At 43.2% G+C, this 17,242-nt stretch overlaps 1 protein-coding gene across 1 annotated transcript; it reads right to left on the reverse strand.

The window, feature by feature from the left end:
- Window positions 1–1,237: 1,237 nt before the first annotated feature.
- Window positions 1,238–17,242, reverse strand: LOC141991714 (pancreatic lipase-related protein 3-like). The gene is made up of 12 exons (XM_074960043.1): window positions 17,194–17,242; window positions 15,591–15,745; window positions 13,422–13,547; window positions 10,199–10,333; window positions 8,536–8,644; window positions 6,464–6,580; window positions 6,273–6,374; window positions 4,874–5,013; window positions 4,090–4,219; window positions 3,616–3,727; window positions 3,065–3,232; window positions 1,238–1,301 (listed from the first exon to the last, which is right to left on the reverse strand). The coding sequence occupies exons 1-12, from the start codon at window positions 17,240–17,242 to the stop codon at window positions 1,238–1,240; spliced, it is 1,407 nt and encodes a 468-aa protein (XP_074816144.1).

A 17,242-nucleotide genomic window follows, 5' to 3' on the forward strand; every position in this document is an offset into this window, starting at 1 on the left:
ATTTAATTCAGTGAGGTTTGTCCAGGATTTGCAATAATTGCCACGTCTGTCACAGTTAGACAAGTTTGGCAGTATCTCATCAGCTTTTTTGGAGGCACGTGGCTAAAAGAATTATTCTTATTTAAATGCAAATCGGGCAGAATTCTGGGCCCTTGCTCTGGTGTGCAAGGGATGAAGAGCGCACACATAGAGTTCTCCTCCTCTTGCACACCCAACCCACTCCATTGTGTAGAAACTTAGTGTGGTGGCAGGTTTTGCCATCAGGACTTCACAGGATTAGTGCCACTGTGGTATAAGCCTCTGCAAATGGAGTGGGGAGGAGTCAGGGTCATGGCCCTGCTTCTTCTCCACAATCGCTAGCTGGGCTAGCCAGGCCATTTAAGAGCAGCGCAGTGGCTGTGCCATCAGGAACTTGGCAGAGTCCAGAGTGTCTCCCGGAACTTCTACGAGGCTGGTGCATCTCTGTACTACCCTTAATGTAGAGCTGCGGCTTAATGCTACAGCTTAGTCCCGTCGTTTCTCCATAAGTGGGGAATATTTTACTTTGCGAAGTATTTGTGTGAGATTGCAAAAAGAAAAGGAGTACTAGTGGCACCTTAGAGACTAACCAAATAAATTGGTTAGTCTCTAAGGTGCCACTAGTACTCCTTTTCTTTTTGTGAATACAGACTAACACGGCTGCTACTCTGAAACCTGTGAGATTGCAGTGTATAATGCGTAGTTCTGACTTTCACTGAAATGGTGACTTGTTTTTGTGTGTGTCTATTCTTACCTTATACATATTGTGTATGTTAAGTGTAATGATGTATTTTAATGCATTAAAACAGCAAGGTAAACTGCATAGGGGTTTTCTGCATGTACTCCCGGCATATGTTTAGGGCTATTTTGAGATTTTTTGCCATCTAAACACATTAAAGAGAGAGAATCTTGCAAATGCAACACAGTGGAAAACATTTGTATTTGTCTGTGAGACTCTGTTTGAAAAGATTGTGTCAATATTACAATGTTTATCAGTGCACCTACATATGTAGTCCCGTGGCTCCTGTCTCTTACAAGGGAAATGGACTAGGATAAACTTAAAACAATGACTTCTTGCTTGAAAAACCCATTAATGTGTTTGCACAGAGCTGAGAAAACAAAGAAAACTACCTATTTAAGAATTATTTTCTGTCAATAGCTGTGTGTGAAAACAGAGAGAGGACAGATAACACAGCAACTATAGTTGATGGGATTTAATTTAGCATGGTGTAAGTAATTGTGGAATTCCATATTTCACGTTTCCATTGCCACAATATGTAGACCTGGGGGGAAGAAAACAACTTGAGTCAATATTTCACTACAAATGTTTTTTCCAAAGGTGTGTAGGAACATTAATTACATTTATTGGCTCATCTGATGCTGCCAGCCAAGATCCTACTCTTCTGGGAGGAGGGAGTACTCCACTTACATAACAATAATTCAGCCAACTAGTATAAAGGGGTGACAAGAACTGATGGAACACTATATATTTCCATCAGTGTGCAGTGCTATCTTCACTTTTGTTGAACACAGGCTTTGCATATTCGGAGCCACATTGTATGATGATCTTGTTAGAAATGGATTTATCTGAGTACTTCCAAACACGGAGGAGCCTGTGTATACCCACGAATAAGTCTATGTTGATGTCCTGACCTATCTCTTTGAACAAAAAATATGGTACAAGTTTTGTTTCCCTGATATGACTCCTGGAAATACCTTCTGTGAAAATGACACCTCTGGGCGTGATCTGCACTAACTGGCTGATGGACACTTGAAATGCTGCCTATAGGGTGGTACTTGTGGAAAGTCATGTCATAGAAATGGTAACCTCAGGGTTCTTTTTAAAAATAAAATAAAAATTATTTAACAAGTATTTATACAGAGTGTAATAAAGGAGTATCCTTTAATGCTCTGGGTGCCCTTGTCCATTTTTTTGGCCAAGCCAGGTGAAATCTAACACTCAGCTCTCTGGCATTTTCCTGTCTGCCTGTAACATGATCTCACTGAAACCCCATGTCTGACAAAGCCCAAAAATTCAGGGAGTGTTCCAGGCATCTGTAGGCACAACCCTGTTGATTTTGCTGCAAATACGAGCACCAGAAAAGCCTGATTCAATGGAAAATCAGGGCTCCAAGACTGCCTGGTGCTTCATGCAGAAGAATCTCACTGCCACCCTCTGCTGCTGCTGCCTGGATATATCAGAGGCAATAGCTTAACTTACAAAAAGAACAGGAGTACTTGTGGCACCTTAGAGACTAACCAATTTATTTGAGCATAAGCTTTCGTGAGCTACAGCTCACTTCATCTAGCCTGGGCTCCAAAAGAAATAAGAGAGCCTTACAGGGAGGGCTTGGGGGTGGGAGGAGAAAGGGGGTGCACAGAGATCCTGGGATGGAGGGAGGAGATGCAGGACCCAGGGATGGTGGGTGCACGGAGACCCTGGAATGCGGGGAAATGAGCGGGGATGCAAAGAGACACTGGCATGTGGCGGAGAGGGGAATGTGAGCTACCCAGTCCCTGGCATGGGGCAAGTGGTAGGGAGCAGCTGCACTGGGTAAATGAAATGGAGGGGGATCGGAGCTTGTGGGGGAGAATGGAGGGATGCAAGAAGCCCCTGATGTGTGCAATCAGCTCAGTTTACAAAAGCTACAAATTCTGCACCCCCCAAGTCTAGAAATACGCTAGATCAAACAGAAGCATCACTCCCCCTGATCAACTTGAATACACAGCAATGACATGAATGACTGAAATCAATCGACCCCACACAGAGTCTCCAGAGCTGCTGTACTTCACTGTTGTGCATGGAGTTAAAATTGCTTTTTGGATGAAATCTATCTCCATGCAGAAAGCCAGCCTAATGCCTGGGCACCCTTGAACTCCCATTTAAGCTCTGTTTGGAGGGTTTAAGTGGGACTGAAGTGGGCCTTGCCCTTGTATGCTAGCTCTTTGCGTAGGGGAGGATATCACCCTTTAGGAGCAAACTGTAATGTCAAATTTGGCTCTTTTTATAAATAAATAAAATGTAGTGTAAGACAAGTGTACTTACACATGTCCATCTTCTTCACTGATTATGTGGACCATTTCTGCTCCCAGCTGGGCCCAAAGCAGAGTAAATATATTCTTATTCCAGAGAAATTCAATCTTCGTAATATTTCTAGGGTTAATTTCAACATCGACGTACTTTGTATAAATGTTACCTTGATGAAGGAGTCCACTGCAAATAGGAGAATGAGGAGAGTGACACTATCTGATATGGTCCAGGGGCAGGGGTTCTCAACCGTTTTCTTTCTGAGCCCCCTCCCGTGTTCTAAAAACTTCACAGCCCAGCTGTGCCACAACTGGTTTTCTGCATATAAAAGCCGGGGCTGTTGTTAGAGGGTAGTAAGCAGGGCAGTTGCCGGGGGTACCAGTAGGGTGACCAGATGTTCCCATTTTATAGGGACAGTCCCGATTTTGGGGGCTTTTTCTTATATAGGCACCTATTACCCCCCATCCCCGTCCCCATTTTTCTTGCTATCTTTTCATCCTACTTGCAAACAGAGGTGTGAATGAAATATAGACACACTACAAAGCCTAGTCTTGTGCCATTGAACTTACCAGATAATTTGGTACTGCTTTGTGAACCTGTCTGTGCCATGGAAAACTATGTTTAGTTCCCCCCTCACTTTCGTCGTGCCAGACAGCTTGATAGATATTTTGTGGCTCCAGCCTACATAACAAAAGCCAAATAAAAGTAGATTGCTGGCATTGTTTAGGTTCCTTACAGACTGCAAACAGTGACAGTTCTCTTTTTAAGTGTACTTTTACTGTTCTCATTTGAAGAACAGGCAGCTCAAGAGTCTCAGCAAGAATGGACTTTGGTAAACAGTTTAGTGTTTTTCCTTGGTTGTCAGAGGTCCCTTCCAACTCTGATATTCTATGATACTAGAGAGACATGGAAAACCACCACCATTCAGCTTATCAAAGGTTTATAACAGCACAGAGAATTACAGCTTTAGATCATCTCATTTCAAACCCCCACCTCTTCCCCCCCCCATCCGTTTGGCTAAATAATTACCCTTCTACACTTACTAGTAAAGGGTGGGTGTGCTCCTGTGTTTAAAAAATATTTTTGGTTTATTTTCTCCAGTTTAGCTGGATATTGATCAGCATAGTGACCCATCATTGGGCAGCCTTCTCTGGGACATGGGAAGCAGATTCCCTAGGGTAAAATAAGAGCGTCTGGGTAATGTGGAATATTTTTCTTTTCATCCTAACTCTTGCAAGACTAAGGCTGAAGAGGTGGCCCTAATGCTGCCAAAGCCTTGACCATTCTCTTACCACGCTATTGAACTCCACTGCATTTCAATGTCCTGTTTCTGATATCAGTTTATTTTCTGATTATTTATGCTTAACCATCTGAGGATGAAACAAACTAACTCTTTACCCATAACAATGAAGGGTGCACTTAACTTCCAGGTGGTGATGGTCTGAACCCTTCCATTTCAAACACTGCCTTTTTTCAGCCTGAGATTTGTGCAAAACTTATGCGAGCCGTAAACCCCCAATGGAAAGTGTAGCACAGGAGACACTGGCGGTTTCACCTATACCAGTGGAATCATCAGATACCCAGGATTCCACCACTGGTGCAGCGTGGGAGCCAGGGTCTATCTAGATCTATCCTGCCACATGCCTGCTCTCTACCAGCTGGCATTGATTTATTGCTGTTGGAGCTTTGTTCTCCCCAAGTCCTGATCCCAGTCAGGCACTGGGAGAGCAGAGACTCCCTAGCACCTGACTCTGTGTGTGATGTGTGCACATGAAAGTAGAGTTGTTAATTTTTGCAGCTCACCCATTCTTGGGCTGTTCTGCTTACCGACTGGAAGAACGCGTATGTCTTGCAGGGATATCCGAGAAATCCATTGGGATGGAGGATACTTTGAAAATAAAACTGATGGCTGCGTGAATGATGGCATAAAAGGTAATAGGCCTCTGTTGAAAGAAAATTCTGAGTGTCTGTGAAACCATCTTCTATTACATTTGTCCATGAAGAGCAAGGGTGGTTTTTTCTCCTTTATAACAATAATAAAAATGCTGGCTGGAAGGAGAGCATGGTCCTGTAGCATTTCTTAAGGGGAATCTTATGGGTTTCTGGTTGTCAATAGCATACGAGAAGCTCGCTGCTTCAATTGACCCATGCACTGACTTCTCATAGCTGGAAAACTGGGTTCACCCCTGCCTAAGATCTCTTGTGGATATTGATCCATCTTAGAAGACAGCTACGCAACGCAGTATCGTTTTTTGTGTTGCAGCATGCTATAAAGCAGCAGTTCTCAAACTGTGGGTTGGGACCCGAAACTGGGTCACAATTCCATGTTAATGGGGTAGCCAGGGCTGGCTTAGACTTCCTGGGGCCGAAGCTGAAGCATCACCGCCCGGGGCCGAAGTCCGAGGGCTTTAGCCCTGGGCGTCAGGACTCAGATTACAGACCCCTGCCTGGGACTGAAGACCTAGGGCTTTGGCTTTGTCCCCCGCCACCTGGGGCTCGGGCTGGCTCAGGCTTCGGTCCCCCTCCTGGGGTCATGTAGTAATTTTTATTGTCAAAAGGGGGTCACGATGCAATGAAATTTGAGAACCCCTGCCGTAAAGATGCAATTCAGATAAACTGAATAGAGTATAAGGGATACACAAGCTTTGTGTCGACCATTCCAAGCCATGTGGAAAGGGGATTCTTTCCCCCTTCTCCTTGGAGACGTTCAGCCCACTCTTTGGCTCAAGTTGCTAGAAGGAGGGGAGATGCACTCAGGCTCTGTGCCTTTGCTCAATGCCTTGTGGGTGCTGGATGCAGCGTGGAGAGGTGTCACTTGCAGCCTCTATTCCAAAGTGGGAGCTAGTGCTGCCCCACTATAGGTATAGTCATGAGCTTGTCCTCTCCCTGGCCAGATAGTAATGTAATGTAACTTCCCATTACAACTGAAGCACTAACTGATCTCTGCCCCAAGTCTGCAGTCAAATTATGGAAATTAAGGCTGATCCCACGTCTTCCGTATGCCCATTTCTCCCCTTACGCTACCTTCAGGCCATCATGGCTGTCATCCGGCCCTCATTGTTTCATGCTTTTTTCCCCACCCATCATCAAATATGCAAAAACATTATTTTTAAAATAAAACCCTCAAAAAAGCTCCATTTGCCATGGTCAGAACTATAATATGAACAGACACTGTGAGTTAATGCTGCAGATGTTTGAAGTAGATTTATCTTCAGCGAAGATTTACCTTTTTTAGTCACTGGAATAATTACATCATCGCATCCAGGCATAATACTTCCTCCATTTGGGTAAAAGTCAAGGTGGCCAGAGGTATTAACTATTCCAACTCCTGAAATACATACATGACATGGTGAGTGCCTCAGTTAATTCAGTGTCATGACTGTTGCTGCAAATGTTTGCTTGTATGTGGGACCTTACCTACAGTAGGAAATTGAGCAGCATTACTATGAATAACGTCAACAAATCTTGCATCCGTAGGGTCCAATCTAACTTTTGGCGGAGTACCTTCAAAAAGGGGCCCAGCGGGGTCCAAGCCTAAAGAGAAACAAATTATTCACTGTTTGATTGGAAAAAAATTGTATGTATGCAGAGCATCCGTTTCAAATGAAGTATATAATGCATGGTGAGCAGTAATGTAAACATGGGTTAGAACTCCAGGCCAGTGCACTGAACATTTTAATGTAATAAACATTTGTACAGTGTCAAAACACTTACAAAAATCAGAATACTTCATAAAATGTAGTCACTGCAAGGAGAATGAAGCCTCGTTTCTCTTGGTTGTCTACTGTTTTTCCCAAACGATCTAGAAGTGAGTCTCAACTTCTAGAAGGCACCCTTTCTGCAAACTTATCCCAGCACAAGCAAAGTGCTATCAGTTAGTGTATAATGGTGTCATATTGCCAAGGATAAGGAGGGATTTTAACACAGTGATCCAGTTTTCTACATTTTCTGCTGGTGTGGAATGGAAGGACTAAAGAGTTTTTGATCAGTTATTTATTTGTATTTTAGTAGCACCCATTGGGCCCAACTGTAATAGGCGCATTACAAACGCAAAGTGAGAGACAGTCCTTGCACAAAGGAGCTTGCAATCTAATTAGAGAAAAGAAGCATTATCATTATTATCCCCCTTTTACAGATGAAGGACTGAAGCACAGAGATTGTGACTTGCTCAAGGGCACACAAGAAGCCTTTCACAGAGCCAGGAACTGATCCATCCTAGTCCAGTGCCTTAATCACCAATCTCCTGTCACTAGCAGCAGTAACTACTACAAATGAGTCTGGGGAAGTGTGGCAAAAAAACCAAAATACAACACAGGAATGCAGTTATAGCCTGTCTGACTCGCCTGGTTGTGCCCACAAATCCTTAGCAGGGTCCAACAGCTGTCCAGGGAGAACCACCTTCTCCCAATACTTAGACCTCCATCGTGGTTTAAAACAAGAGCATGTGGTGCAATGGTGCTCCACTCTAGCAGGAGCCCCTTGCTGTAAGAGAACACCGGATCTGTGCCACAGGCTCTTCCTGCCTTAGGCAGAGCTAGTTTGGTGTCGGAGAGAGGTGAGGCTGTGACTACCCCCTTCCTATACTCTGCTGGAGCAGTGCTTGTCCTCATGGGAGTGCAGGGATTGCTGTCGCGCTCTGCTGCTGTGCAGGTGCATGTAGGGGTGGGGAAAACCAAGAGAAAGCACAGAAAAGTCTTCAGGGGACTTGTGTGGTTATTTCCTCTCAAAGGCCTGGGAAAAGGTCATTTAGTGGGATTGTAGCCCGTGTTCCCGCCCCACCTCTTAAACCCATTCAGAGCAAGGCATATGTCTCAACAGTGGCCGTTGGGAGACTCCTTGGATGAGACTCCGATGAAGTGAGCTGTAGCTCACGAAAGCTTATGCTCAAATAAATTGGTTAGTCTCTAAGATGCCACAAACACTCTGCCTCCAAGAAGAAAAGGAGTACATCTGCCTTGTTAATAAGTCCCACCCCAATTCCCACTTCCACTGAAAGTATGTTAAGCAGAAACTTAAGTTTTACTTTGCAAATGGATTGTAAGACATGGAAAAGTGTGTGTGGAGAGAAACTTGCCAGTTGTATCTCAGGCCATCATTTGCTTGAGACTACTAAAAATACAGATCTGCATAAGAATCCTCATTGTTGATATTTTAATACTATTACTAAACCAATACTGATAACATTGCATTTTCAGTTAACAAACACAACGATAAATGTTGAATATCTACCAGTGTGCAGATGGACTAATTTTTTTATTTAAATATTTTGCTTACTCATGTTAACACCGTAAAGAATGCATAGTGACGTCTATAGGAACAACACACAGAACGGGCTAAATTCCGCTGTGGCATAAGCAAGCACCACAACTCATTGAAGTTGGTGAAGATACATCCACTTACGCCTGTTTGGCTCAGTAGGTCCAGCTTTGCAAACTTCTTTCCTCTTAAAGAACATACCCTGTAATGTTCCATCTTAGTGCCTAGCCTACCGGTTATTCTTTTGATGCCTCGTATTCTTCTTCCCGCATCTCCTGCAACATGTGCACCCAGACTATGGCCGATGATATGGATATGAGAAGGGCAGTATCGAAACATTTTCTGATGAGTTTTTGAAAAAAAGAAAATAGAACATATGTATTTAAATGTCAAACACAGAAGATGCTTTATTTTCATAGATTTTTACAGCCAAAAGGGACCATTGTGATGATGTTGTCTGACCTCCTGCATAACACTGGCCATAGGACTTCCCTGTATTAATTCTTGTTTGAACTAGAACATTTTAGAATAAATCCCATCTTGATTTAAAGATTTCCAGTGATGGAGAATTCATCACAACCTTTAGTTAGTTGGTCCAATGGTTAATTACCTTCACTGCTAAAAGTGGGCACCTTACTTCTAGTATGAATTTGTCTAGCTTCAGGTTCTAGCCCAGAGATGGGCAAACTACGGCCTGCGGGCCACATCTGGCCCGCGAGACCGTCCTGCCCGGCCCCCGAGCTCCTGGACCGGGAGGCTAGCCCCCGGCCCCTCCCCTGCTGTCCCCCCGCCCCGCAGCCTCAGCTCACTCGGTCCGCCGCTGGCGCAATGCGCTGGGCGGCAGGGCTGTGAGCTTCTGGGGCAGCGCAGCTGCAGCGTCGGGCCTGACTGGGTACCTACTAAAAGCATTGGCAAAAGTTATAAGGAAAGTGAGTAACACTGTAAATTGAAAGCCTGGGATTCTTTCATTTAAAGGTAAAAGCATTTTAAAATACTGTAGCCAAAGTTTTTTCTGTTCCTCTATCAAGGAAGACAAGCAAATATGGCTGGATGCACTTATTCTGATACATGCATAAGCAAGTTAGGTTCCTTAGAGGCTAACCAATTTATTTGAGCGTAAGCTTTCGTGAGCTACAGCTCACTTCATCGGATGCGTTCAGTGGAAGTGAGCTGAAGCTCACGAAAGCTTACGCTCAAATAAATTGGTTAGTCTCTAAGGTGCCACTAGTACTCCTTTTCTTTTTGCGAATACAGACTAACACGGCTGCTACTCTGAAACAAGTTAGATTGTGGACTCCAGGCAACTAGTCACTGTCACTTTCAGTGTCACAAAAGTTGCAACTCCTTGGGTCAAATACACCCATATACAGTGAATATACAAATACAGTTGAGAAAGCAAAGAAATATTACAAGGAGTCTGGTGCAAATAAATCTGTTAGTCTTTAAGGTGCTACCGGACTCCTTCTTGTTTTTAGAAAAGGAGTACTTGTGGCACCTTAGAGACTAACACATTTATTTGAGCATAAGCTTTCGTGAGCTACAGCTCACTTCATCGGATGCTTGTTTTTGTGGATACAGATTAACATGGCTACCCCCTGATACAAAGAAATGTTGCCACCTGCTGGTCTTTTAAGTTATTTCGTCACTTCTATCATATTACTGTACTATCTTTAGGACATATCTTAGTAACGTGTGGCTGTGTGAGGTATCCCCATTTTGGTGGTTCTCAACTATCTGCTGTGTTCTTCACTTCCCAAACATTAACTTTTTGAATCATACTTTTGTGACCACAAGAAAACAAGATCAGAGCACAAAGACACCAGTTACATAAACCCATTATGCTCATGTGACTCTTAGCTTTAAAAAGTAACTTAAAATTCACAATATTTTTTTTACCATAAGAGTATTTATGAAATAAGCAATCTCCGCCCCAACAACACGGATGTTGTTCACTGCACTGATGTATAAGCCTTTTGCACCTTCTGCCCAGTCCACGGCAATGCAGTTCACATCTTCCACTTCCACTAGCAGCTAGTGTGTAAACAGAAAACAAAGAATGTACGAAAGCATACAGTAAAATACGGATTCAACTTAAACCTAAATGAATCGTTTAGTAAATTGAGCATTTGGGCTGCTTGTTGTTTACAAAGGACAACATTTTACTGCAGCACTTACACACATTAACCTGGGTCTTCTCATGAAGCACAATATGATGAAAACTTTGACATTCATACAAACAGATGCCTGAACTTTAAAAGAGCACACTCAAAATATTTTTTCAATCTTTGTCACCATAAACACTTATTTCAGATCAGAACTATAAACTGATTTATTGCAGTATACAATTTCTGGCTGTTTTGTTTTGTCTCTTCTGTAAACAGTTTAATGAAACCATTAATTTTTAAAGCTCTCTCTTCAATTCTGAAATAGGCAACTGACAGTGAGGGGTTAGAACTGAGTGGGAGGCTTCTACAGCAGCTCGTAAAGTTAAAAGCCTGGTGACTTCCACATTGGAGGCTTACAAACATCAGGGATATTACTCTCTAATTTCCCATCATAACTCAGCATTTACTGTAATAAGAATGCAAACATGAAGGTTTGCACTGTGCTTCTATAGTCTGTCCTCTTCGCAAGGCAGTATGTCTGTGCTGACCCATGAACAGTGCAGAGAAGGAATCATGCCTTAGAGAGAGGATTCCTTCCCTGCTTCCTATTTTGTGCCACAGGACCAGTAATTAGATGCTGGTGGATTACTACAAACAGTTCAGCTGCTCTGCTTAGAGGAGCGAAGGCTCAACTTCCTGCTCTGGGGTGGGTTGGGGGCGGAAGCACATAGAGTGTCGGTTTGCCACTTTATGCCTAGACCCAAGGTTTGGGGAGGAGATGCAGGGGTTTGTGGGGTTCTTACTGCTCTCATTCCCCTGAGCAGGTACATGGACCACATTGTAGCCTGGCCTTTTTTGTATTCAATGGATGAAGGTAAATTTGGGTCATATTATCCGGTATAACGTGAGACAGAGAGAGACACTCTATGGCGATCTCTTATTTTTTCCATTTTCAGGTTAGTATTTTGCATCAAGAGACAGTATAAAACAGCCTCCGCTGAGAGGACATTGAAATATTTAGTTTCACTTCTCTGCTGTGTATTGACTTTTCAAGATATTTTTGGTTGTGGGTTGTTTATTTTTCTGAAATGTCTAAGATGATTCCAGTAATTGCAAGTAGAGCTGGTTGGAAAATATTTTCCTCTAGAAAATTTCAAATTTTCCCTGAAAAACTGACCATTTTAATTCAGAAAAGTTCTATTTTCTGAAAACTCAAAATATCCCTTAGAAAACTGATATTTTTCACAGTCATTTTGTCAAAAGTCCAATTTTCCATTGAAAAACAGTTTTGATGGTAAATTTTCGACTTGCCTTAACTGAGAGTTCTGGGTATGAATTGTGTACTAAATCAGGCCAGCATATTGGTATTACTGTAGATTCTAGCCTTCACATGCTTTATTTTTTCAGAAGGATCTACTCAACAGCAAACTAACCTTTGGATAAAATTTTTTTTTAACTTTTAAATTTAAATTTTCAGTTTTGCAAACAAGCATTGTTGAGTATAGGAAATGTGTGTGTCTGTACACTCTCTCTCTCTCTAGTTTTAAAATTTGTCCCCTCTTCTGCATAGGGTGTAGAAAGTAACAAGACCATCTGTTAGCTTCAGCACAGTTAACCAAACCGCAAGGACCAAAAAAGGTATTAAGGCTATGTCTACGCTAGCACTTGTGTGGATAAAATTTTTGTCGGTCAGGGGTGTGAAAAAAACACCCGTGATTGACATAAGTTTCAACCACAAAAGCGCTGGTGTGGACCGTGCTATGTCGGCTGGAAAGAGCTCTCTCCTGTCAGCACAGAGCGGCTACATGGGAGTCCTTATAGTGGCGCAGCTGTGCTGCTGTAAGGTCTGTAGTGTAGACACTGCCTAAGTTTCAATATCAGAAAGTTTGGAACATTGTAGGCTTGGCATGGGATCAAAATAAAATTAAACACCATCTCAATTAGAATAAAAATCCAGCTTCTCAGGCGAATTTGCTAAGACGCCAATACTACAAAGACTTACACATGTGCTTCATTTTACTCTCTCTGAGTGGGCCCATTACTCGCAGTGTGTAAAGTTAAGCAGGTGTGCAAGCCTTCATAATGTCAGGGCCTAAGGTATTATCTACTTCCCGGTTACACAACAGTTAGCTTGATCCTGAGTATAAACTGATTTCCCCTGGAGCCTTGTGCCATTGGCTCTCTCTGCTTTTGCAGATTGCTGTTTGTTGAGGCCCAGACTTTCCTCTTTTTATTTTGCTGAGTAGGAGTCCTACTTTGGGAAGAAATTTCTTTTTCTCTGTATATATGTGCATATATCATTGCTTTCCATTCATTTGTCCAAAGTAGAATTTACTCCGTTAGACTGATGGACATAAGGAGCCATAATAATTCTGCAAGACTGGGACTAAATTTTCAGGCTGGCTTGTGAGTGGTGATGGCAGAGGGATAGTCCCCTCCAGCTGAGAAGTGGCATAGCTGAGTTGATAGCACACTGCCCAGGAATTCAGATGACTAGGGTTCTATTCCAGGCTCTGCCACCAGTCTGCTGGGTGACTATGGGTAAGTCATTTTACATCTGTGTGCCTCGTTTTCCCCATCTGTTAAATGGGGATAATGACACTGGCTGCCTTTGTAAAACACTTTGACATCGATGGATAAAAGGAACTATATAAGAGCTAGGTATTAGTATTGTTACCTCCCCCAACCACCCAGGAAGGAGTGGACGCCACAAGAAGTATGGGTTTTTCTTCCAAAGCTGGAGTACTACAAAAACATATGCACATCCTTAAACCCAGCCCTGCATTCTCATTTCCTGTGAAAGCCATATGGAATGTACAGTCCAATTCACTCCCACACCCACGTTCGTGAAAAGGGCGAGGTGATTATTAAAGTTGTTACAGATGGTTTAGCACCCCTTGCCCATTAGTAACATTAAGTGGTTGTCAAAATGCAAGCTTAATATTAGCATTTAAGAAACAGCAATTCAATGTGGCTGCAGTTAAAGTTGGAAATTATAGGATATTCTCTCATACCAAGCACATCTTTACCACCCAGCCACGTTTTCCGGTGCTCATGAATCCATGAACAATGAAGCGAGTTTTCCTATGTGAGCAGAAATGTGAGTCTTTGATAGTTGAGGGATGTATTGCAGAGATCACCTGTTTTGAGCAAAAACAACAGTAATAAATATCATCCTCTGTTTTGTCATCTTCCAACTCTTCTTAGCTAGGAAATAAAAACAAAATATGGTCCAGATCGTCCCTTATATAGGATGCTATCTTCACTCCTGGAAACCCCTGGGTCTCATTGGCTCCCCACAGCTCCCTGCCTCTTTAACCTCAGTCACAGCATAGTTCCTGTACTGTCCCTGCTGCTCCACACTACTCCTCTCTGTGTACAAAGTGCTCTATACAGAGCCAACCAGTATAAGATAATCACACTGAGCAGTACCCCACTGAGTATCCTCCTCCCAGCTCCTGCCTGCCCCCTTACTGACCTAACTCCTGACTCCCCAATTCTGCAGTGCAACTGAAGAGTGGCTTTGGGAAGTCACAGGCGATGGAATCATTGCGGTCACTCTCCTCTCCAAATATGCTGGTACAGCTCCGTGCTAAGTGCAGTAGTGGAGGCCTGTTGTACATTAATTTAGTATGGCCCTTTCTTCTGCTGCCAAAATGATCTCTAACCCTCAGTTTGACTTTTTAAACTAATGCTAGGTCTATGTTCTGGGTGTGTGGAGAGAGTGGGACTCTGAAGCATTCCAGGACAATGCCCCTACAAGCTTAGTTTGAGTCATTTGTATTCAATGCAGGTTGAGCTGCTGGGCAATAATACAAGGTACATGCTACCTGATTTAATGTACTGGATAGCAGTAATGTTTTGTGTAACCCACTGGTGAGGGTATGTTACATGTCCTCATGTGCCCTCTCGTAGCCCTGGCTAGGGAGCTTTAATAGCTCCTGTCTTTACCTTTTGAGGTGCCCAGTTGGGTCCCTGTTGTGTTGGCCAAGACGGGTGGCTGTCACATTTACACCGTCACAGCTTGAGAAGGTTGCACTTTTTATGTTCATGCATAACACAAAAGGCAAAATGTTCAGAAGCCCCTAAATCCCATTTTTAGAAGAGTCTTAGGCTCCTAAGTCTCACTGAAAGTCAATGGGACTTAGGCTCCTAAGTGCCTAAGTCATTTTTCTAAGTCACTTCAGTGTATTTTGAAAAGGTGACCCCCTGGGCACGTCTCACTTCCACCCCCAAAGTGATATAGTTCTGGCTCAGTGGGATGGCACTAGTACTACAGTGTCTCTGGGGCAGCAGCAATAGTGCTGGCTTACTCACGCTGCTCCCCTGCCTCCCCCTGATCTGCAGGGATGAGATGGCAGTTCATGCTCCATGCCCGTTCAGGTTTTGGCTTCTGCTGAAATTGCCAACAAGGGCACCCATTAGGGTGGTGGTTTGAATGATGAAGGCAGCTATGTTCTGGGGAAATGGACTGAGACCACAGACTTCACATAGGCCACCACAGAGGAAGAATCTTCATTTGAAGCTGAACTTGGCTGCAGTGGCTACAGGTATTTTCCCCTTGCAATTTCCCCAAGCCATTCTCTTCCCCTCAATTCCACTTCTTCACTCATCTTCTCTTACTGGCTGCATATTTGAGTTTAAAATTATGTTGGCTTTAAAAGGCAGCATGGGTGGCAGGAATGAACACAGCATTGGGAGTGAGGAGCCTAATCCTGGTTCTGCTCTGGACTTTCTATGTGGTTTTTGGCAAATCATATCATCCCTGCCTCAGTTTCCCCATCAGTAAAATGGTGATGTTAGCTCTCCTATCTGTCAGGGGTGATTAAGCACCTAGAGCACTGCATAAATGCTACTGACTATTAAAACATGTCTCCCAGTTTTCCTCAGAGAATTAAATGTGTTACAAACAGTAGTAGTCTGCAGCATTCCTAGTTCCTTGCACAGGAAAAGTGCCAGAAAAAGGTTTCATTTGTTTGGTTCATTTTTCAGTTTGTGCATGAAAATATTTCAGTTTTTACCCCAGTGACTTTAACCTCTGTTAGTTACTGCATCTAACAACAAGCTGACTCTTTATTCCCTGACTCAGTTTCTCATGGTGAGTGACGCGCTCTTCCTACAGAGCTAGTGAACATTGGCAGGTGTAATTAATTTTTAATATTAAAATAGAGGTAGGTTCTCACTTGAGAGTTATTTCTAGTTTCTTTAGTGTAAAGGGTGAAGCTGATGTTCATATTCTCTGGAGAGTCAGGTAAACCTCCCAGAAATCTCCCTGGTATTCCAGCCCATGGCGGTTTATCTGAAAAGCAGCCAACTCGTGGGTAGCAAACTTTTTCGCCTGTAGCATACAAAGCAAATCATTAGTATTTTGGAATCCATTACAGTTAGATGGTGCATTGGAAGCTGCAACAACTTTGAAAGAAGCAGACACTGGGCTTTGGTTTTATGATTCATTTTGAAGTCCAAATTCTTTCTGTCGGTATTAGCTAATGCAGATAATAGAGTATAGATCTTAGTGACTCATCAAACACAATGAAAGACCAGGATACTTTTGTGGCAGCTTTTTTCCCTTAGGGTTGTAGAATCCTCATACAAAAGTAAAAGAAGAGACTTTAAAAAATGTGTGCTGGTGTCACTACTGCCAGCTCCTGACTCAAAAGCAACAAGTGTATATGTCACGGTTCCCAGGTTAACTGCATCCCTGACCCTCCCTGGTCTTCGTGAGGGCACCCCACTTAGGTCTCAGGCTCTAGCCGTCACCTTTCTTGGACTGGGATCTGTGATCTGCTCCCTCTGGACCAGGAAAGTAGCCTGAAGACTCCTGCAGTTCTCTGTGATCACCTCAGCAGAACTGCCTTCCCATCAGCACCTGGTCTCTCAGGTGCAATGCCAGTGTGAGCAGCCAGCTCTCATGGAGCACATTACTATTTATTCAGAGCAAAAGCATTTAAGAGAAAACATAAAAACAATAAACAGCTTCTACGCATGCCTCGCTTACCAGCTGTCACCCATCTTCCACAGAGAGACCCTGATAGGACTGAAGTACTTCGGGCACTTTCATAGCACCTGTCTCTCATGCTCGCAGTCTCATGTCAGTTCTTGGACTGACTGTGAGTGACCCTCCCCTCTGATCAGGGCTGTCACTTGATACAGTTCAAGTCATTTTGTATGAGGCTTCTTGGACCAGGTTGAACTAGCATATGCTATTTCCCCAGGGCCCAAACTTCAAAAGTCTGATTACCTGCAATTTTTCAGCATTGGGAATTGCATTAATTACTCCCTACTGAGTTCAGCTCCTGCAGGATGCACCTTTTAGCTCACCTGTTGAGCCACCCCACCTAGCCACCCCATGAAGATACATGCAACATTTATAAAATTGATACAATATCAAGGGATTACAATCTTTGAATCCTGAGCACTTATTATTTACTTTGACTTTTCTATTCATCGTAAACACTGTTCATGACACTGAGCACTTCTACTGCGCTGTTCCTGGGAAACGGTGCACACGTGTAAAATAAGTATGTCCATAGGACTTTGCAGAATCAGGGTCTAAAGGTGGACAGGGGGTCTATGCATCGCATGAGCTCTTATAATAGAACTTAAGTGGTTCACAGGCCTTTTGCTAGTTCTCGGCACCAAGTGAACTGTATCAGAAATCTTATAGAATAAACTGAGTGCAAAGGAAAATGAATTTCCATTGTACCTACATTCATTTTTTATTTCACTTGAACATGACTAAATTCACCATGTTTGGTGTAGTTATTTATAAATATGGTATCTCACCTGCTGTTGGGTCCAGCAGATAAAATGCAGCAATCCAAATTCCAATCAT

Source organism: Natator depressus, chromosome 7, assembly GCF_965152275.1.
Source record: "Natator depressus isolate rNatDep1 chromosome 7, rNatDep2.hap1, whole genome shotgun sequence".
In the NCBI taxonomy this organism is placed as follows: Eukaryota; Metazoa; Chordata; order Testudines; family Cheloniidae; genus Natator; species Natator depressus.

Coding starts and splice junctions, on each gene's coding strand:
- LOC141991714 (XM_074960043.1), bottom strand. CDS start 17,242: ATGATTGGAATTTGGATTGCTGCATTTTATCTGCTGGACCCAACAGCA. Junction 10,334..13,421: donor GGGTGGTAAAGATGTGCTTG/GTATGAGAGAAT, acceptor TTTACACACTAG/CTGCTAGTGGAAGTGGAAGA. Junction 3,233..3,615: donor AAGCAGTACCAAATTATCTG/GTAAGTTCAATG, acceptor TCCTATTTGCAG/TGGACTCCTTCATCAAGGTA.